The sequence below is a fragment of the Phyllobates terribilis genome, unplaced genomic scaffold, assembly GCF_046119375.1.
Source record: "Phyllobates terribilis strain yellow unplaced genomic scaffold, ASM4611937v1 Scaffold_13__5_contigs__length_258822181, whole genome shotgun sequence".
Lineage (NCBI taxonomy): Eukaryota > Metazoa > Chordata > Amphibia > Anura > Dendrobatidae > Phyllobates > Phyllobates terribilis.
In genome coordinates, this window is record NW_027362773.1 from 109,984,114 (window position 1) to 110,006,881 (window position 22,768).

At 41.0% G+C, this 22,768-nt stretch overlaps 1 protein-coding gene across 1 annotated transcript in view; it reads left to right on the forward strand.

The window, feature by feature from the left end:
• The first annotated feature begins 4,297 nt into the window (after nucleotides 1-4,297).
• Nucleotides 4,298-22,768, forward strand: part of LOC141174547 (cathepsin W-like) — a 33,550-nt gene continuing 15,079 nt past the window's right edge. The window contains exons 1-8 of the mRNA XM_073659483.1: nucleotides 4,298-4,418; nucleotides 4,563-4,617; nucleotides 7,736-7,849; nucleotides 9,122-9,264; nucleotides 10,428-10,521; nucleotides 13,479-13,559; nucleotides 14,818-14,934; nucleotides 19,738-19,802. Coding sequence (XP_073515584.1) covers nucleotides 4,347-4,418; nucleotides 4,563-4,617; nucleotides 7,736-7,849; nucleotides 9,122-9,264; nucleotides 10,428-10,521; nucleotides 13,479-13,559; nucleotides 14,818-14,934; nucleotides 19,738-19,802 — 741 coding nt within the window. The 5' untranslated portion in view covers nucleotides 4,298-4,346. The remainder of the gene's footprint in view (nucleotides 4,419-4,562; nucleotides 4,618-7,735; nucleotides 7,850-9,121; nucleotides 9,265-10,427; nucleotides 10,522-13,478; nucleotides 13,560-14,817; nucleotides 14,935-19,737; nucleotides 19,803-22,768) is intronic.

A 22,768-nucleotide genomic window follows, 5' to 3' on the forward strand; every position in this document is an offset into this window, starting at 1 on the left:
GACATTGCCCCGGCGAAGGGCCGCACCGAGGTTAGCAGCATTGTCGCACACGGCCTTCCCTGGTTTCAGGTCCAGTGGAGACAACCATTCATGAAACTGGTTCTCCAGAGCTGACCACAACTCCTCAGCTGTGTGACTCACATTTCCCAGACATTTCAAAGTAAAAACTGCCTGATGACGTTGAGCCCTGCTGCCAGCATAGTAAGGAGGTGTGCAGGATCCCTTCTGCGCAGTTAGAAAGCGTGTGGCATGACCAGACAGGCTTTGGGTGCAGGTGGAGGACCGAGAGGAGGTTGAAGAGGCAGAAGCAGTGGAGGAACTTCGAGATAAAGAGGATTGACGCACAACTCGTGGGGACGGCAAGACTTGGACAGCAGCCCCTTGTCCTGCTGTCACCATAGTTACTCAGTGCCCAGTCAGCGACATGTAATGCCCCTGTCCATGCCTACTCGTCCAAGTGTCTGTGGTGAAATGCACCCTGTCACACACAGAGTTTCTCAAAGAAGCGGTGATGTTGTGTGCGACATGCTGGTGGAGCGCAGGCACACCTTTCTTTGAGAAGTAGTGCCGACTGGGCATCTGGTACTGGGGCACTGCGACGGACATAAGGTCTCGAAAATCCTCTGTGTCCACCAGGCGGAAAGGCAGCATTTCTGTAGCCAAGAGCTTGCCGATGGTGAAATTCAACCTCTTAGCTTTCTCATGGCTAGGCGGAAATGGTCTTTTATTTGTCCACATCTGAGGGACCGAGGGCTGGCTGTTGTGCTTAGACGGGGTTGATAAGGGTGTCCCCGGCAAACTGCCGGTCTGTGAGGAAGATGCAGGCGGACATGTTAGGTTGCCTTGATCCAAAGGTGGTGATCTCGATGTCGGAGAGCGCTCAACACCAGCTGGTGTTTCCACCTCCAAAGAAAATGATGACCTGCCAATCACGCTGGCTGTTGCAGGTAAAGAGGTGGCAGGTCTGCATCCCAAAACAGGTGTGACTGCTGTCCCCCCAGTCACAGAGGATGAAGAGGCCGCGGATGCACAAGATGGGGCAGACAGTGGTTGGCCCGGCCCACTAGGCCGCATTGTAGCACAGTGAGCTTCCCACTGCAACTTATGCTTCATATCCATGTGACGGTTCATGCATGAAGTACTCAAACTATGGATTTTTTGGCCTCTACTTACCTTTTGGTGACAAATGTTACAGATAACACGAGTTGGGTCATCCTTATCGATCTGAAAAAATGCCCAGGCTATGCAAGGCTTAGCACCCATGCGACCTGAAGAGCCACCACGACTTGTGGTCAGAGGCAGAGTTGTGTTTGAGGATGCAGTTGTTGACGTGCTTCCAGTACTACGTCTCTGTCCAGGAAGACGCAACCTGACCTCGTCGTCACTAGCATCCTCCTCCACCTCCTCTGCTGACCTCATCGACTGGCTGACTGTGGGTTGACAGTAAGTGGGATCTGCAACCTCGTCATCATAACCCTGTGTGTTCTCACACCCGTCGTCCTCAGAGCCAACCTCTTCCTGCCCTGACAAAAAACTCAAGTTGTCATTCCAATCAGGTATTTGAGTCTCATCATCGTCTTCCTCATTGTCTCCACCAACAGGAGTTACAGTTTGGGAACGAGGGTCTACATTATGGTCAGAACCTTCTGCGTCTGGTCCTGGATCCGACTCATAAAGATTCTGGGCATCAGTGCAGATCATTTCCTCGTCTGGATTCACAGAAGCTCTGGAGCCGACCTCTGATTCCCAGGCTATAGTATGAGTAAACAGCTCTGAAGACTCAACCATCTGTTCTACCCCATACTCAGACGGGCAGCTGGAGACTTGGGAGCTGTGAGGAAGCAAGTGCGATTGGGGTGACACCTCTGAGGACTGGAGTATTTGTGATGTTGAAGTTGAGGTGGAGGACAGCCCACTTAAAGGAGCACTTGATATCCGTTGTAGCACCTGCTGTTTTTGTGCCTCATCTGGAATTTGTAGCGATTGGCGTGGCCGTAAGAAAGGGATTGTATCACATTGTCAGGTAAAAGAAGTAGACATCTTAGTTTGGCTGGAAGATGGTCTTTCTTCTGCAGATGTTACTGTTGCTTTAACACCTACCCCACGGACACAACCTTTTTTTCCCTTCCCAACATGCCTATTCCCCTTTCCACCAGCAGCAGGCCTTTTTCCACTCATTTTGGTGGTTAACTAATTGACAACTCTGGAGTTGTTTGCACAAAAAACGATGGATGGGAACCGAGCAGAGCTGAGTGGCCAAACTGTGGTATTAGCCCAAAAGGATTGGCTGGGTTAGATGCAGTAAAACAATTTTATTACATACACAGGTGGTGGAGCTTAGTATAGATGGACTAATAGAATGAGTCCCACACACTGCTACAAGCCCAAAATTATTTTCCGAGCTAGATGCAGATAAAAATTATTTGTAATTTGCAAGCTGGAGGAGCTTAGTATAGATGGACTAAGAATAAGTCCCACACACTGCTACAAGCCCAAAATTATTTTCCGAGCTAGATGCAGATAAAAATTATTTGTAATTTGCAAGCTGGTGGAGCTTAGTATAGATGGCCTAATAGAATGAGTACCACACACTGCTAATATGCCCAAAATTATTTTCCAAGCAAGATGCAGCTAAAAATTATTATTAATTTCAAAGCTGGTGGAGCTTGGTATAGATAGCCTAATACAATGAGTACCACACACTGCTACTATGCCCAAAATTATTTTCAAGGCAAGATGCAGCTAAAAATTATTAGTAATTTGAAAGCTGGTGGAGCTTAGTATAGATGGCCTAATAGAATGAGTACCACACACTGATAATATGCCCAAAATTATTTTCCAGGCAAGATGCAGCTAAAAATTATTAGTAATTTCAAAACTGGTGGACCTTGGTATAGATGGCCTAATACAATGAGTACCACACACTGCTACTATGCCCAAAATTATTTTCTGAGCTAGATGCAGATAAAAATTATTTGTAATTTGCAAGCTGGAGGAGCTTAGTATAGATGGACTAAGAATAAGTCCCACACACTGCTACAAGCCCAAAATTATTTTCCGAGCTAGATGCAGATTAAAATTATTACTAATTTGCAAGCTGGTGTAGCTTAGTATAGATGGCCTAATAGAATGATGCTATGCCCAAAAGGTTTTACTTGGTTAGGTGCAGTAAAAAAAATTGTATTCTATACACAGGTGGTGTAGCTTGCAACACAGATATGCTACTCCACTGACTAACACACACTGCAAGAGGCCAAAAAGGATTTGCTTAGCTAGATTTAGCCAAATGCTGTGAAAAACACTTGCACAACACTGGCACAGACCTGCCTGGCAAAAAGTCCTAGGAAATGCTGTAAAATAGTCCTCAAAAGGACTGCAATTACAATTAGTCTCTACACCCAACCTATCTATTTAAGAGCACAGACCTGCCTGCTAAAAGTCGTAGGAAATGCTGTAACCTAGTCCTCAAAAGGACTGCAATCACAACTTTTCCCTACTCCCAAGCTATCTGTATACTTCAGAGAAAATTGGCTTGAAATTAACACTGAAAGTATAGCGCACACAGCAACAGCGGTGCCGTCTAACACGCAGCTGCAGCAGTGAGAAAATGGTGGCGACGGGGAAAATGGCTGGGTCTTATAGGGCAAGGACATGTGACATACACATCCAATGACACATGCCCCTTTTGTGTGAAAAAAAAGCACTTCGCTCCGTGTGTGCGCTGCTGATAGGCTGACAGATTGCACCTCCCCACTGTAAATGCGGGAAAGAGAAAAAAAAATGGAGATCTTCATTATTTCTGCAGAGATCCATCCCCTGCCCCTCCCCCCACCCCGCTGTACACTCAAACTGCGTATTAACATTAATTTTCATCATTACTGAGAAAAAATCCAGTTATGATTTTGGTGCACGAACAGTTATCGAACATAACCTCGAACAGCCAGATTTTTCTCAAATCGTTCGTGTTCGCCGAACGGCTCGAACACCGCCCAAAACAGCTCGAATTTGAGATTGGTGAACAGTTTGAGTCGAACAACGCTCATCTCTAGTCGTGTCTCTTCGTTCAAACAGGTGGAGATGTTCAGGAAAAAGACTGTCAAAGATTGATGCCCTCCCAACTCCACCTTCAATGAATAATCAGAAAAGCAATTCATTTCTAAGAGATATTTGATTTTTTTTGTATTTCGTATTTCACACTTTATTAGTTGCCGCCCAGTATTGACCATTTACAAGTCATCTTTTTCATAGTTGTGGTTTCCTTCCCACATATAAATTCAGTTTTTGTAGGTTTCTCTTTTACTTGCTACATTTGAGCAGTCATTGCAGTTCACACTTGATTCTTCGCGATGCATTTTACATTCTTATTACTCGCACCTTTGTGTGCTTTTATACACGCGGTCTTCGGGAAAGCTGAAGTGGTGATTGCTTCTTTACAAATATTTTTGTATACTTTCTCCTTTCTACCATTCTGCAGTAGCAGCTTTCCCCTCTTTCCTATCCAGAATCTTTTTGACATCTAATGCATTCTCATTTTCTCATATATCTTTTATTTTTTTTCCCAGAAAGAATTTGAGAAGTTTATCAAGAAATATAATAAGGTTTACAAGAGTCCGCAAGGTAAGTATGGATGAAGTTTCTCAATTATTTGTGTATTATGCTTATTTTTTCTAATATATATATTTCAGTGATTTTGAGACAGACAAAACATAGAGAGACCTATCAAAGCTCCATTTTTAAAAATGATCACAATGTAAATTTAATAGGTTCATTTCGCTTGATATTCTCATTAACAAAATGTTTACACCATTGGTAACGTTATGCCAATTGGCTAAGAAAGTCCGATGACGGCACAACATAATTCATTGAGAACATCATCATCGTATTGCTTAGGCCACTTTCATATATCTATTTTTGGGAATCCAAGGATGGATCGTGAAGCATGAAAAGGTCCACAGGTTTCTTGACCCAAACTGTCTAATTTGGGTCATGAGAACCGTGATCAGTCTATGAACTGTGGTCAGTACTTGGACCATGAAAAACCTATGTGTTAAACTAACCTTAAAAACTGATGGCAAAAGACTGCAAATCAGGTTTAAATCTGTCCTTAGACAAACAATTATCGCTAACGATTTTAATTTTTTTATAATGGCTGAAGGAGAAGTTCAGATTTAAAAAGAAAAACTGCAACACGTGTTGCAGATAGAGCTCGTTTAGTCAAAACAGTGAGCTCAAACAATAACGTTGCAGCCGTGGAGAGTTGTGGCAAACCACTTGGCATGTCAGAATCCCACAACACGAAGACTTGGGTCCTTTACAGGCTGCAAAATAATACTGTCATTTTTTTTTACCCCCTCAATTTTTTGCCAATTTTTGCTCCTGCGCATTGTTTTTTCTCCTACCCTTCTTTCAAAACCCATCATTTTATATATATATATATATATATATATATATATATATATATATATATATCTCGCATCTTCATGTCTGTATGAGGGTTTGATTATTGGGGGATGAGTTGTTTTAAATGACACAATTAATTTTAGCATTTAATAGATTGGAAAATAGAATTTCAAGTGTTGCAAAATGTTTTTTAAAAAACCCTATAGGTCCGCCATAGTTTTTTTCAGAGTTTTAGTTGCAGTAAAAAAAACAGCAAATTTATATATATATGTATGTATGTATATAATATAATTTTGCTGTTGCTGGATTTTTCTCCTATATCTTCCACATTTTTTTTACTGCAACTAAAACTCTAACAAACTATGGCAGAACTGTAGGTTTTTTCAAAAATTCGAAATATAGATTGAAAAAAAAAATATATATATATATATATATATACTGTATACTGTATATATACTGTTTACTGTATATATATATATTATAGGGAGATGTACAGATATATATAGATATATAGATATATACACTGCTCAAAAAAATAAAGGGAACATTTAAACATCAGAATATAACTCCAAGTAAATCAAACTTCTGTGAAATCAAACTGTCTCAATCGGATTCAGGTCTGGGGATCGGGCGGGCCAGTCCATAGCTTCAATGAGTTCATCTTGCAGGAACTGCTGACACACTCCAGCCACATGAGGTCTGGCATTGTCCTGCATTAGGAGGAACCCAGGGCCAACTGCACCAGCATATGGTCTCACAAGGGGTCTGAGGATCTCATCTCGGTACCTAATGGCAGTCAGGCTACCTCTGGCGAGCACATGGAGGGCTGTGCGGTCCTCTAAAGAAATGCCACCCCACACCATTACTGACCCACTGCCAAACCGGCCATGCTGAAGGATGTTGCAGGCAGCAGATCGCTCTCCACGGCGTCTCCAGACTCTGTCACGTCTGTCACATGTGCTCAGTGTGAACCTGCTTTCATCTGTGAAGAGCACAGGGCGCCAGTGGCGACTTTGCCAATCTTGGTGTTCTGTGGCAAATGCCAAGCGTCCTGCACGGTGTTGGGCTGTGAGCACAACCCCCATCTGTGGCGTCGGGCCCTCATACCACACTCATGGAGTCGGTTTCTAACTGTTTGTGCAGGCACATGCACATTTGTGGCCTGCTGGAGGTCATTTTGCAGGGCTTTGGCAGTGCTCCTCCTGTTCCTCCTTGCACAAAGGCGGAGATAGCGGTCCTGCTGCTTTGTTGTTGCCCTCCTACGGCCCCCTCCACGTCTCCTGGTGTACTGGCCTGTCTCCTGGTAGCGCCTCCAGCCTCTGGACACTACGCTGACAGACACGGCAAACCTTCTTGCCACAGCTCGCATTGATGTGCTATCCTGGATGAGCTGCACTACCTGAGCAACTTCTGTGGGTTGTAGAGTCCGTCTCATGCTACCACGAGTGTGAAAGCACAACCAACATTCAAAAGTGCCCAAAACATCAGCCAGAAAGCATTGGTACTGAGATGTTGTCTGTGGTCCCCACCTGCAGAACCACTCCATTATTGAGGGTGTCTTGATCATTGCCAATAATTTCCATCTATTGTCTATTCCATTTGCACAATAGCATGTGAAATTGATTGTCAATCAGTGTTGCTTCCTAAGTGGACAGTTTGATTTCACAGAAGTCTGATTTACTTGGAGTTATATTCTGTTGTTTAAGTGTTCCCTTCATTTTTTTGAGCAGTGTACTGTATATATATAAAACATCACATTTATTAAGATATGACTAAAAACAAAGAAAGAATAAAGAAATATAAAATAGCATGGTGGACACTGGGGCAATACGTTTTGAGCCTTACAGGCTCTTAGTCTTGAAAAAATGTACCTGGCGCCATGCCGGTCAGGTTATTTTTATTGGTACCATTTTCAGATGCATAGAATGTTTTGATCACTTTTTATTGCATTTCGGGGGGGGGGTGCTGAAAAATGGAAATTCTGAAGTTTAAATTTTTTTTTACCATATGAGTTAATTCATTTTATATTTGGATAGATCAGACTTTTGAGGACATAACAATACCATATTGTGTTTATGGAGGAGGAGGGGGTGATCAAAACTTACATTTTAATTCGTTTTTAAAAAGTTTTTTTTTTTTACTTTTTGCTTTTTTTTCGTCCTCCTAGAGCTCTTGAAACTGCGATTATTTGATTATTGATATTACATACTGCAATACTTCTATATCTCCCATCATTTAAGATATTGGGAAATTGGCCTAATAAATGTGGGCTCGAGGACTTAATGCAGGACTGTGAACTCAGCCTAACTGTGTTTGTTATGTTCTATCTCCGCAGAATATCGATACAGATTGTCTGTTTTTACCAAAAATTTAAACACTGCCCATCAACTACAGAAAGAGGAACGAGGAACAGCAAAATATGGGGTCACCAAATTCAGTGACCTTACAGGTAAGTCATTTGTGAAATGAAAATTTAAAAGGATATTTTAGGGAAGAAAATTCATAGTTTATATATTACAATAAATGTATTTTCTTGAAACATCTCTTTAACCCCTTTGCAACTGCAAAAATGTTCATTTTTATCTCCTTTTCTTCCAAAAGGAGATAAAATTAAATTTTTCCATCAACATAGCAGTAACATAATATACTGAAAAATAGGGAAAAAAATCCAAGTAGGACGAAATTGTGAAAAAAAAAATACAATTCCGCAATTGTTTTTTGGTTTTATGACATTCATTGTGCAGTATAAATGACCTGGAAACTTGTTTTGTTTCCGGTCAGTAGGATTACAGAAATACCACACTGGTATAGTGTTTCTTTTATTTAAAGGGGTTGCCCAGGACTGGGGCACAAGTCTGAAGTCACGCTGTCAAGATTCTCCGATGGCGGGAGCTGGAGGGCGCGTGACCGCAAATATGCAATTTGCATACATACGGTCATGTGCCAACTAGACGTGCGTGGCCTCACTCAATGCAAAATATATTGAGGGAGGCCAGACATATCTAGTCGGAATGTGGCCAGAAGTATGCAAATTGCGAGTTTATACAAAGATCATGAATATGGAGTACTCTAGTAATAATCTCCTGCTGATAGAACTGTGATTTTATTAAAACTGCAGCAAGCAGCCTAGTAAGTGATACATCACTGGAATTGGGATCACTGTCTCTACATCATGATGCTCTCAGATTAAGGCCATGGACCCTACTATCAGTATTTGGTCAGTATTTTTCTCAGGAGTGGGAGCCAAAACCAGGAGTGGGTGATAAATGCAGAATTGGTGACTTGTTTCTATTATACCTTTTCTCTGATTGCTCCTCACCTGGTTTTGGCTCCCACTCCTGAGAAAAAATATTGACCGAATACTGACCAAATACCGATAGTGGGGCCGTTGCCTAAAAGGTAAAAACCTGGTGAGAGATTCCCATTAAGAAACAAGAGGGATGTCCGCTCTCTGATCTCCTTTAGTCCCACCTCTCCAGTTGTCTGCGCCTTCTCCATGGTGTATCTGCACAATTATTTTATCTTATTGTCTCATCGACTGTTTTTATTCTCTTCTTTTTGGCTTGTAATTGCTTGTTGAATTTCCTTGATATGTTTAAAAATCTTTAAATAAAGACCTGAATTTGAAGAAACAAGAGGGAAACACCTACCAGTTATCTTTCCAGAGTTTCTTAAGACTTGTAAAGTCCCCATTTTGCTTACATGTTCATTGTGTGTTTAGATGAAGAATTTACAAGAAACACTTTGACTTACGTTGATGCCCTTCCTTCAAATAATGTGAAGCAACTGAAGGTAGAGGCTACACCGGTTCATGAATCTTGTGACTGGCGCAAAGCAGGGGTCATTTCAAAAGCCAAAAATCAGGTAAGAGACAGATACTATGTTAATATTAAATTACATTAGGAATTATGAAATTGCTTCATCATTAGTAATCGACTAATACTTATCTACACTGATTCTTTCAATGGCATTAACAATTTAATTAAAAAGAGAGTTGCCGGGGGAAAATTACATTCTGATTCAGTGTTGGACTGGGATGCCAAGGGCCGACCAGTAACCAATTTTTTCAACTACATGCAGATGTGCCATTATCCTCAATCACAAATTTATATAACAATGAACTAGGCGAATTCAAGTATATAGTGCCAAATACTGTTCATATAAAAGGGTGGTGGCCCACCGGAGGATTCTCCTGTTCTCCTGTGGGCCAGTCCAAGCCAGGGTATAAGCTTCTCCAAAAGCAGCATCTGCATCCAGATTTGGTAAATTAAACCCCCAACTAAACGCACATAGGAAGGAGTTAATGAGGATCTGTCAACACCCCTTACATGTTTGTATTAATAAATAAATTAATTTCTTAAATAATATTCTAAGGAATATAGTATTAAGCTTTTTTTTCTTTGTTTATGTAATGGACATTTTTCTTTACTTTTTTTTCATTCTTTTTCATTCATCTTACCTTTTAGGTTTTTTTTTTCATTCTCATTCAATATAATACTCGTGTATAGGCAGCTGCAAAGGCAAACCTCAGCAATTAAAGATGTCCCATCAAAATTTGTATTTCTTAATGCCTCATAATTACTTATGTAATCATGTGTAAATACATTAAAATACTTACCGATCGCCGACTTCTCCAGTTTCCAGCGCCGCTCTGGTCTTACGTGACCGTTCCTATTTTTGGCCAGTTCACAGTGGGACCATTGTGTGGGGCAGAGCTATTTAATTCACTATAGGCCTACGGAATGGGGCTCCATAGACGTACATTGAGAAGTTGACATCCGGTTTACACATGAACAAACCCTTGTGTGTTCTGGTTAGTCTGTTTGCAGGGGACTGGAGCAGTGCTGGAAACGGGAGAAGACGGTGATGGGTAAGTATTTTACATCAGTACATAGGCAATTAGGAGGGATGAGGAAATAAAAAATTTGATGTGACATCTTTAAGATTGAGGAATAGCTCTCATTTAATGTGTAATAAAACACATAATATGTTGCATATAACATCTCTCTTTAAAATTAATTCTCCAGAGCACATGCGGTTCCTGTTGGGCTTTTACGGCTGTTGGAAACATTGAGGCACAGTGGGGAATCCTTGGACGTCCAGTAAATTTATCAGTTCAGCGTACGTGTCTGCCCTTCTTTGTCACAAATTTGCTCCTGAATTTGTGTTACATAAACCCTATCAATTTTGGGGTTAATTCTCTATTTTTCTTTACTATCAATTCCCTTGGCAAAAAAAAAAATCCAAGTTCACTTACATCTCAATGAAACACTGTTTTATATGAACCATTTTAAACTTAAAAAAATGTCCACTGACCGATGACCGATGTCTTGTGTATGCAATGTTTCTCTGGTGGGAGTCCCAATAACTGTTTCCCATGACTCCACTTCTTAATATAAAGTGATACTTTCCATTGGGGAAATGTATAGGGTTCTGTTAGTTTCTTACAGAGAAAGAATTAGAGGAAAACACAACCCCATGATCTAAGTAGATTGATGGCCTTCAAACATCTGTCTCACCCATCATAGTCCTGCAAAGAACAATGCAAATAACAATGGGTACATTGCTAGGTTTACCCATTTCTGGTTCAATAAAATTCCAGTAATAAATCATATGTACCCCCAATGGTCACAAAAAAATACAACTTGTTCATCAAAAATACAAACCCCATACAGCTACATTGGTGGAAATATTTAAAAGGTAGGGGTCTAAGATAACGACATTCCCAAATATATTTATTTTTTTAAATCATGCTTTTATTACTAAAACAAACAGACACATATATATATATATATATATATATATATATATATATATATATATATATATATATATATATATATATATATATACTGTATCTCCATTATTATACTGACTAGCAGAATAGAGCAAACAATTATCTTTTAACACATAATCAATGGTGTAAAAATGCAAAAAAAAAGCAATGGTGGAATTGTTTTTCCATTTAATAAAAAAATTAAAAACACAAATATTATATTATGTCATATACTGTATATATATATTGGCCAATTTATGTGCCAAGAACCTTCGTTTTTTGTAAGTACAGCTTACTGAATAACAGTTTAGATCAAATGTTTCCATTGTTTTTATGTATCTTGGCCCCTATGGAGTGCTGCGCTAGCTTTATATATATATTGTGCAGTTTCTGCAGCTGGCACCTGTTCACACTTAGGATGTGCTGGTCAGTAATTTTACTATATTTTACTATAGGAGGTTGAAACTGCCTCCTGTCTGACCTTGCACTCCTCCCATTAACCAGCAGGTGATGTATATTCTGTTCTACCAGCCAATTTAAATTGTAGGTGTTTTAGCCCAGAAGTGACATGTTTGTCCAGAGTTGTAGGCTTATAGCCCAAGAGAGGCATGTAGCGTAGAGCAGTACACATCAGATGGGTCACCTTGCCGCGGTTCATAGGCACACAAGAATTGGCCAATCTATGAACTAAGAACCTTTGTTTTTGTAAGTACAGCTTACTGAATAATAACACAGTTTAGATCAAATGTTTCCATTGTTTCCATTATATATATAAAGAAATAATGCAGCATTATTTTTTGCCGATTTTTGCTCAGCAACAAGTACTTACAAAAAACGAAGGTTTTAGCGCATAAATTGGCCAATTCATGAGTGCCCATCAACCGCGGCAAGGTGACCTCCTCCTCATGGGTAACTACTCTGCCTTACATGCCACTTTTGGGCTACAAGCCTACAACTAAATGGACAAACATGTCTTCTTCTGGGCTAAAAACACATACATTTAAAGGGCAAGTAGAGCTGTTTATGCAGTTCAGGATTTTTTTTTTTAGGTCGTTACTCGTGTGGTAAATCTGATAAGGCAGTGTTATTGTTCGGGTCAGTATGATTATGGCGATACCTCATTTATGTCACTTTTTATGTTTTTGCGCTTTTACATAATTATTTTTTCTATAAAAGTTTTTATGATCTTTGCATCGCTGTATGCTGAAAGCTGTAACTTTTTAATTTTTCGGCTGATGGAGTTGTATGGCGGCCTGATTTTTGAGGGACAAGATGGAGTTTTCAGTGGTACCATTTTTATTTACATTTGTCTTTTTGATCGCGTTTTATTCCACTTTTTCCAGCAATATGATGAAAAAGCATAGTTTTCCATGTTGTTGTTTTTTGTTTTTTTTACGCCATTCACTGAAGAGGTTAACTAGTGTAACATGTTTATAGATTGAGTCGTTCCGGATGCGGCGATAGAAAATATGTGCACTTTTTTTGTTTATTTTTTTACATAAAACTGTGCATTAGTGTACTATTTTTTATTATTTTTTTACTTTTTTTTTACTTAGTCCCATTATGGGACTTTCACTTTTTCCACAGGTATAATGAATTTCAATGTACTAGATTGCAGTGCATTATACCTGTGCAGAATACTTCTGAGACCATGCTATGAGCATGGTCTCAGAGGCTTTCCATAGCTTAGTGACCCGGGGGTCGTCATAATGACCCCAGGTCACCATGGCAACGGTTGGGCCCCCGCGATAATGTCACGGGAGCGCCAATCTGAAGGCAGAGGGAGCTCCCGTCCCTCTGCCTGCCCCCTGAATGCTGCGATCGAGCGCGATTGCAGCATTCAGGGGGTTAACAGCCATGGCACGGCGCTGACACCGCTCCTGGCTGTTAGTGCAGGAGCTCAGCCACTGGCAGTGCTGCGCTCCTGCTCTGATCGGGCAGGAGGTGCTGATATTTCAGCATCTCCTGTGCGATCTTGCTGTGATCGGTCAGTGAGAGCGACTGACCGATCACAGCAATCTGGGTGCGGGGACCGCCGGCATGGGTCCCTGCACCTCTTCCCATACCAATAAGGTGTCTGTGACAGCTGTCGGCACAGAACGGTCACTGTGTGTTTACCGTCCTGATGCGCAATCTACCATCCTGCCATGATGGGTTATCCCCATCATTGAACGGAATGAGGTTAATTTGAAGTTATAAAAAAAAAAAGTTTTTAATTGTGTTAAGTGTCTTCTTCATGATATATTCTAAGCTTTAATTTACCTGTGCTTTTATATTAAATCACATAAATGTTTTCTTCCAGAGGTTCTGGATTGTGGTCCTTGTGAGGCCGGCTGTAGAGGAGGATATGTTTGGGACGCTTATGTAACTGTCATGAAGCTACGTAAGATACATTTTGTATTTTTGTACAGTAAATATAGTGTATCATGTAGGATAAGAAATCATCTCAACTGCTACTAGAAGTTTGCCCAGATTGGGTAAAGCAGTGACTAGCCATTTAACCTATGAAGTCACACGCAGAAAAGGACAGCTTCAAATGAATACTTACAGTCAGACATAAAACTGCGAGGGGACTACATAGTAAAAAATGACAGCTCAATCTCAGTAAGGGCTCGAGCACACAACGGATTTTCTTGGACAAGTGCTTTCCGTGGTTTTCATGGATAGCAATCGTACCTATGATATTCTATGGGGCTATGCACATATTGGATTTTTTTTCTTCGGACTGAGTGGTACGCGGAAAAAAAATTGGAGACACGTCCGACTGTCGCATCAAATTCTGCACTGCAAGTGTATGGGTCCGTGGAAAAAAAAAAATCGGACAGCACTCAGATGACATCTAAGTGAGGTCCAGTTTTCACACACTGACAAAATGGAGAAGGTAGAGAAACTTTTATTTCCTATCCACATCTGAGAAAAACTAATGCAACTCTGATCAAAGTCTGATCAAAATAATCCCACTGTTTTTCTCTGAGAAATCTGCAGTGTGACCATACCCTAACAATCACCCACCACTCTTTATCTACATGGGAGAATTACGTCCAAGAGAAATCTTCAGTCGGTGTTGTAATAGTTTTTTCTGTTCCCATATATGATGCAATCTCGTTGAGATAAGGAATATACTCAGAGTACAGATGCACTTTCTACTGTATTATTTTCTCAGGACTCTACAAGGGAGCATAGTCCAGAATAAGGAGACGGAGGGGGAGGACATGAAACATTTGAGGGAGGACAAAAGACAAAAAAATGTAAAACCAGGCATTGTTGGGTGGATTCCTGTAAGGAAATGTAAAAATTGATGGATGACCAAACTACCATTTTTGAAAAAAAAAAAAAAAAAGTTATTCTATCGAGAACGTATAAAACAACAATTCTGTAAATTATTTGGATAAGGCCACACAATACATGTTACCTTTGTAAATACATTTTTATTTTATATTGAAGATATTGGCGCATACAACAACTGCAGGCTTATACTGTAGAGGGACTATGTTAAACATAGAGCAGATGGAGTGAACTGTTATGATAAACGCGTTCAGTGTGAAAAAAACAAGCCCTCACACAGCTTCACCGACAGTCCCAGATGTGAGTCTTTATTGCATTATATGAAATTTATTGTTTTTCTCCTTTTTCCTCTACAGAAGGATTGGTAAATGAACGTGATTACCAATATGTAGGGGTAACACAGAAATGTAGAAGTACTAGTTCTTCAAAAACTTTCATATATGACTTCATAATGCTCCCTAAAAATGAACACGGTAAGAATTAGAATACTGAGACAAATTAATTTTTTGTGTGGTGCAAGCTTTTATTGCAAAGAAATACTCCTGATATTCCTGCATACAAGTTATATACTGTGGTATAAAGAACTGATACAGTTATTCACGATCAGTATCTGGCATCTGACAGGACTCTCGAGGAACGGTACATCCATAGATGGATATGGTTCTCTTCGACAGTATCAAGAATAGGAAGTCCACAAATCCAAAACGACAAAGGACTTCAGTGGCAATCACCAATTGCTTTTAGAACCTCTTGTGACGCTAGTCACTACTCACAGATACTCTTTGAGGCTGGGTAGTTGAGATATCCGAGGTCAAAAGCCAGGAGGGTACGTCATAGAACGAGAGGTGAGACAAAGGCATTGTCAGGTAACAGTCTGAGGTCAATATTCCAAGAAGGTAGCGGAACACGACAGAAGGGCTAGGCAAACGGATGGTCAAGGCAAATCCAAGGTCAAGCAGCAAAGATCAGAATACAAGACTAGGAGAACAGAGCAAACACGCACCTCTTGAGCAAAGCTACAATTGGCAGGAATATAAGTCAGTGAGGTGACTAAATGGCCAGGTAATTACTGTGAACAGGAGCCATATGGATGAAGCCCCGGCCTGATTGGACGGCTAAACTGTCACTGAAGACACTTACAGGTCAGCACACCCCAGCATCCGATTGGATGGCTGAGCTTTCAATCACCATACTGAAAGCTCAGCACCTCCCTGTCCTATATTGGATGGCAGAACTGACATTCACTGTGTCAAGACACACTGATAGGAGGAATTGTGAAATCTCTATTGTACTTTACTAAATGCAAGTATAATGGAGGAGCTGTGCACCCAGCTCAGATGGGAGTGCCACTCCCAAAATAAAGGTTATAAAAGGGACAGATGGGTAACACTGAAGTTCTTTGTATTATATAGTGTGGTACTCTTAACAGATCTTAAAAATATTGTGAAGATCTTAGATTGTGAGCTTTAATAATCACCTAGGCAGGTTAACTATGCAACAATATTTTATTCTTCACATGCAAGGTAATACAGCAATTCCAGGTAAATGTACAAAATACAATTGTCTCAGTCCACAAGATCCCCTTCCCGGGACAGTAGTTCCACTGCATTTGTGCCAATATAATTTGTAGTCACAGTCCTAGATCTCGCCAGGCGACAGGTAAAACGATGAAAGTACAGGTATCCAGTAGCAACAATCCTTTAAGAAAGTTTAAATCCAAACGACAGATCCCACAAAGGGTAGCATGTCCTATTCCTTCGATGTCATTCCACACAACTCCTTGACCAAAAATGTGGTTTCTCTTTTCTTCCTCCCTGGGATCAGTCCCCTCACCCTTAGACATTTGCTTTTAGCTGTAAGAATGAAAAATCTTTCAGACACCCATCACAGGTGACCCCTGTGGTGATGGCTCCTCTGAGAGAACAGTTGTTTAAGGCTCTGGAGATATGGTCATTGAATGGAAGCATTGATTCCTGAAGCTGAACTGATGAGCAAACAAATCAATAATGAGATTACTGGAATGCTGGACACTTTACAAGTGAAGTTAGTGAACATACTGACGAGCAAGCAGAACTCTATAAAACATAACAAGTAAATCACTAATAAAACATAATAATAATATCGACGGAACCAGTGCTCCGTGCTGGAAAAAGTCTGCATCTCTTAGAACAGCGGACTCCGCTCCACTTCCATTAGTCCAATAGTCTTAGAACAAGGCCAACTCCTCACAAATATATAGGCTTATTTTCCTATATAGGTGTGAAAAAAATAATCTAAAAAGATAAATGGCTTTCTTTTAATTACTATTATTGGCATTTCAATTTACACGCCACACATGTTTCATTGGTGGGTGTCTGAGGACTTGACCCCCATCCAAACCAAAAGACAGATGCCCAAATGTTCATTACCAGCGTAGAGGTACACCAGTGGGAAATAGAGAGGCCACAAATTGCACCGGATCAGATTCTTCTATGTCTCACATAGACTACAATAAACTTCACAGATTTTTTTTTAGTGCTTCAAAATAAGATCTCAGAGCTCTGTGCTTCACAATCCCAATTTCTAGGCCTCCTTGGGCATCAGGCAATGATCAAAGAACAATAAAATTGGTCTCCAATTGTTTAACCCCTTAGATGTTGTGAATAATCAAATGCTGGTTCAAGTATTTTAAGCAGTTAGGAACTTAAGAGACCTGTTAATTCAGGTCAGTGGACAAGAAGAAGCCACCGGGTACTCGCCTGTCAATCTGTCTACAGTGAAACCTTGGTCTTTGGCGGCTTTTAAAGTATGTTTTTCAAACATATATAGCTGCGTTCATACTGCTAGTACCTGATACATGCTCCCGCAGATTGGGCAGCACGTATCAGGTTCACTTTGTTAAAATTCTGATTATAGGTAGGGCACCCTATTATTATTGTTAAAGAGGACCTTTCACCAGTTTTGAGCATGTTAAACTGGCCACATCATGGAATAGAGGCTTCAGAGCTGAATAAACCATAGTTTTAGAACATGTTTTTAAGGCCCTACTCAAACATCTGTTTTTCACAAACGAGTTCTAGCTGAGAATTTCATGGATAGAACATGTATCCATTATAAAATATTCAATGAAACTCTGTGCTAATAGCACAAAAGGTAACTCTAAAAAAAAAAGCAGTGACCTTAATTAAAATGCAAATGACAAAGACGTTAATGGTCAAAATAGACCACAATACTAAACACTATTAGTACCCCAAAACTATACAACCATGGTAAACATGAGTTTACCAAATATGTTAAAAATAAACATAAAATATGAATTATGGTTGGATCTCTATGTAACATGGGGAAGAAAAAGACTGAAATAATAAGCGGATTGCCGAGTGCATATACCCTTAGTGTGAGACACGTAATGACTGAAAGTCTGCTCTTCTCACTGATCTCACTGTAAAGCAAAGTGTCCAGAATATACAGGTGCATCTCACTAAATTAGAATATCATCAAAAAGTAAATTTATTTCAGTTCTTCAATACAAACAGTGAAACTCATATATTATATAGAGTCATTACAAACAGAGTGATCTATTTCAAGTGTTTATTTCTGTTAATGTTGATGATTATGGCTTACAGCCAATGAAAGCACAAAAGTCGTTATCTCAGTAAATTAAAATAATTAACAAAAAACACCTGTAAAGGCTTTTTAAGAGTTTATAAAGGTCCCTTAGTCTGTTTCAGTAGGCTCCACAATCATGGGGAAGACTGCTGACTTGTCAGATGTCCAGAAGGCAGTCATTGACACACTCCACAAGGTCCCAGAGTTCCAATTTTCATTTGGAAATCAAGGTCCCAGAGTCTGGAGGAAGAGTGGAGAGGCCACAATCCAAGCTGCTTGAGGTCTAGTGTGAAGTTTCCACAATCAGTGATGGTTTGGGGAGCCATGTCATCTGCTGGTGTAGGTCCACTGTGTTTTATCAAGACCAAAGTCAGCGCAGCCGTCTACCAGGAAATTGTAGAGCACTTCATGCTTCCCTCTGCCGACAAGCTTTTTGGAGATGGAAATGTCATTCTCCAGCAGGACTTGGCTCCTGTCCACACTGCCAAAAGTACCAATACCTGGTTTACACACAACAGTATCACTGTGCTTGATTGGCAGCAAACTCGCCTGACCTTAACCCCATAGAGAATCTATTATAATCTATGGGGTATTGTCAAGAGGAAGATGTGAGACACCAGACCCAACAATGCAGACGAGCTGAAGGCTGCTATCAAAGCCATCTGGGCTTCCATAACACCTCAGCAGTGCCACAGGCTGATCGCCTCCATGCCGTGCCGCATTGATGCAGTAGTTGATGCAGAAGGAGCCCCGACCAAGTATTGAGGGCATTTGCTGAACATACATTTCAGTAGGCCAACATTTCGGATTTTAAAAACATATTTCAAGCTGTTGTTATAAAGTATTCTAATTTACTGAGATAATGACTTTTGAGGTTTCATTGGCTGTAAGCCATAATCATCAACATTAACAGAAATAAACGCTTGGAATAGATCACTCTGTGTGTAATGACTCTATATAATATATGAGTTTCACTTTTTGTACTGAAGAACTGAAATAAATTAACTTTTTGATGATTTTCGAATTTAGTGAGATGCACCTGTAGCATAAATTACTAACACGTTTCAGCTCTCTTCTCACGGCAGTCAGTGTAGGGGGCAGCAGATACAGCCGAGCTGAGCTTTGTCTCATTACAAACACTTCTAGCTCTCCTCTCACAATGTTGTCAGCTCTGCTGTATTCCATCACTTACACTGACTGCTGTGAGATGAAAGCTGGAAGGGATTAGTAATATCTGTTCTACTGCCAGCATTTTGTAATCACACACAGGCTATCTACCATTGCATGTCTCACACAGGAGAAACCGGCTCTAAGCTATTGTGGGGGCGTGTTCTTCTTTCCCCTATATGTTGCCGCCTGCTTATGCTTGGTCAAGGTCATGCAGAGGAAGAAGTATACACCCTCAGTGAAAATCTCTGGTAACACTCCCTAATTATAACCTAAATTATACAAGTAAATATCTCTGCAATGGAGAGGAGAAATAAAAAAATAAAAACTACATTTCACTCAGCTCAGCAGCCACTATTCCATGATGTGACCAGTTTAACCTGCTCAAACTGGTAAAAGGTCTTCATTAATATGATGAAGGAGGAAAGGTGGTAACAGTTAAAGTAATAGAGGTGAAGAACAAAATTACTACATTCATGAAAAACATTTAATTGCATATTGATTTTGTTTATTTCTTTAAGCAATGGCCAATTATCTCAGGAACAATGGGACCATTGCTGTGGCCATCAACAGTACTCTTCTAAAGGTAAATATGGTGTAAGGATTACGTGTACATAAATATGTATTTTCATAGATACAGTTATGGCCAAAAGTGTTGCCCCCCCCCTTTGAAATTGTTCAAGAAAATGAAGTAATTCTCCCAGAAAATTATAGGTAATTATATATGATTTGTTATACATATATCTATTTCCTTTGTGTGTATTGGAATAACACAAATAAACTGAAAAAAACAAAAACAAATTGGACATAATTTCACACAAAAAGGGCATGACAAAGTTGTTGGCACCTCTCCAAAATCGTGGGTAAACAACTGTGTTTCAAGCATGAGATGCTTGTTCAAACTCACCTGTAGCAAGTAATAGGTGTGGGCAATATGAAGATCACACCTGAAACTAGATAAAAAGGGGAGATATTATGTATATATGTTGTTTTTCCTAGTGGAAGAATAAAAAACAATGGGACAAAAATATATTACATACCTAGTTTGCTGATACCAAAAAACTCAGGTTTGCAAGAGATGGCAGCCAGAGCCATTCAATTGAAAAGAGCAGTTCTGTTATGACCTTGGCCAAGGAGCTTCCATGTAGTTGAAAACTGTGATACTATGGTCTGTGGGGTTTCCAAATTCAGACACCTACCAAACATTAAAGAGTAATTATTTTTTTTATTTATTTTTCAAATTGTATGCTGCAGTGCTATTTTAATGTCCAGCTCATGCTCCTTTCAACAGCTTCTCTTCACAGCTCCATACACTATATTCATACAATCTCTGTACAGGAGTGCCCTGTCAAAGAATGGGGTGTGGAGCAAAGAGGCCGATACAGGGAAAGTCAAAATCACAAACTGTTTGAATATAGTGTACTGATTTTTACAGAGCAGCAGCTGAAAGCTTATAAGGGAGCATGAACTGGGCACTGAAGTACTGTAGCATAGTGTTTATATAAATAATACCACCATACTGATCATTAACAAGATCTTCTCTACTAAGACCAATATTACCCCCATATAGTGACCCTCTGGTGTTAGATTGTAGTTATACAACTGAGCTCTGTAAATAGTATATAATGTATAGTGTACAGATAAATCCAATGACTCACCAGTGATTATTCCAGTTGAAATAATTTTTCTTTTCTCTTTTATTCATCTGGCACAGATTAATATGACTTCTCCCAGCCATGACTCAAGTCTACAAAATTGAAACACACAGACATCTATGGCTGATGGCTTCTAAAGCACCCACCCCACTTTTTCCCCCACTTCTAAGCAAACTTTCTAGAGCCATAGAGCTATGTCATGCCTGATACAGAACCTGTACCTCCTGCCCCCCCACAGTAACAGTATCCCCCAATATATGATATATTACAGGAGTGATGTTCCCCTTTGTGACCCTCTCACAGTAGAAAGGTTTCCCTTGGTGGCCCCCATACTCTAATAATGTCCACATTCTGGCCCCATAGTCTAATAATGTCCCCACTGCGGCTTCCCATCTACTATATAATCGGCTTATCCCGTCTGTCTGTCCGTCCAGGAAATCCTGCGTAGCGGATTGGTCCGGCCACAGCCAATCAGCGACGCGGGATTTCATAACAAGATGGCGGCCGTTAGCGGCTCATCTGCCGCACGGAGGTCAGCGGTGATGCAGCCGGGAGATGACCGGCGCTAGCAGGTCATCTCCCGGCTGCTCGCAGCAGAAGTACCCGCACAGGCAGCGCCGCTCCCCGGTCCTCACTAACAAGGTTCACTGATTGGTGGCGTCCGCCGGCCAATTGGCGCCGGATTTAAAATAAGTACGCCACCATCGGGAGATAGCAGGGCTGACTCCGCCCATGTGGTCATGTGACTCACCAACTGACCATGACGTACTGAACATGTTTTGTCAGTCACAGTGTGTGATGTACTTCTGTCACGTTCAATGAATACGTTCTGTCAGTCACAGTGCGACATAGTTCAGTCACGTTTACTAAACACTGTCAGTCAGAGTGTGATGTACTTCTGTCACGTTCAGTGAACACGTTCTGTCAGTCACAGTGTGACGTACTTCTGTCACGTTTACTGAACATGCTCTGCCAGTCACAGCGTGCTGAACAGACTATTTAATTAACCCCCCAATGTATCCCCCCGGGGCCCCTAATGAATTTTGTAATTACATTATGTTGTCAATTCTGCTTGTGACAACATCGCTGACCAACGCACGCGCATTCATTGACAGAGCGCGCGGTGGATGCTGGGTGTGACACGATGGGGGATAACCCCGCCCACAGCCCATCATTCACCGTGGTAGGTGGAACAGGAGACCCCTGGCTGCAGCCGCAAATAGTCGTGATGTAAGCGGAAGCAAGAGCTGGCTGCAGCCGGGGGAATTACGTGCTGGCTGTGCGTGGTCAGCAATGTTGTCACAAGCAGAATTGACAACATGACGTAATTACAAAATTAATTAGGGGCCCCGGGGGGGATACATTGGGGGGTTAATTTAAAGTAGTGCACAACCCATTTAACCCCTTAATAACATCTGACGTACTAATACGCGTCTGTGCCCTGGGACTTAAGAGCCAGACCCGTATTAGTACGTCATGGCGATCGCGCGCGCACACAGGCTGTGCGGGCGCGATCGCCGCCGGGTGTCAGCTGATTGTCACAGCTGACACCCGGTACTATGTGCAGGGAGCGGTCCTGCACCGCTCCCAGCACATTAACCCCCGCGATGCTGCGATCGAAGTCGATCGAAGTCGATCGCGGCATTGCGGGGGCAAGGGGAGGTGATCGGCGATACTCACCTCCTCTTTCGGCTTCCAGCGCAGTCTGCAAAGGCTTCCCGGGTGTTGCCATGACGACCCGATGTCGTCATGACAACATCCGGGTCACCAGATAGCAGGAAGATTGCTTGGGCATGCGCAGTGCATCTCCAAGCAATCTTCACACTGTGCACTTCTGACAGCCTTCATGGCATAGGGATGGTGCTTCTGTTATGTTCTGCTACCAGAGCTAAGGAAA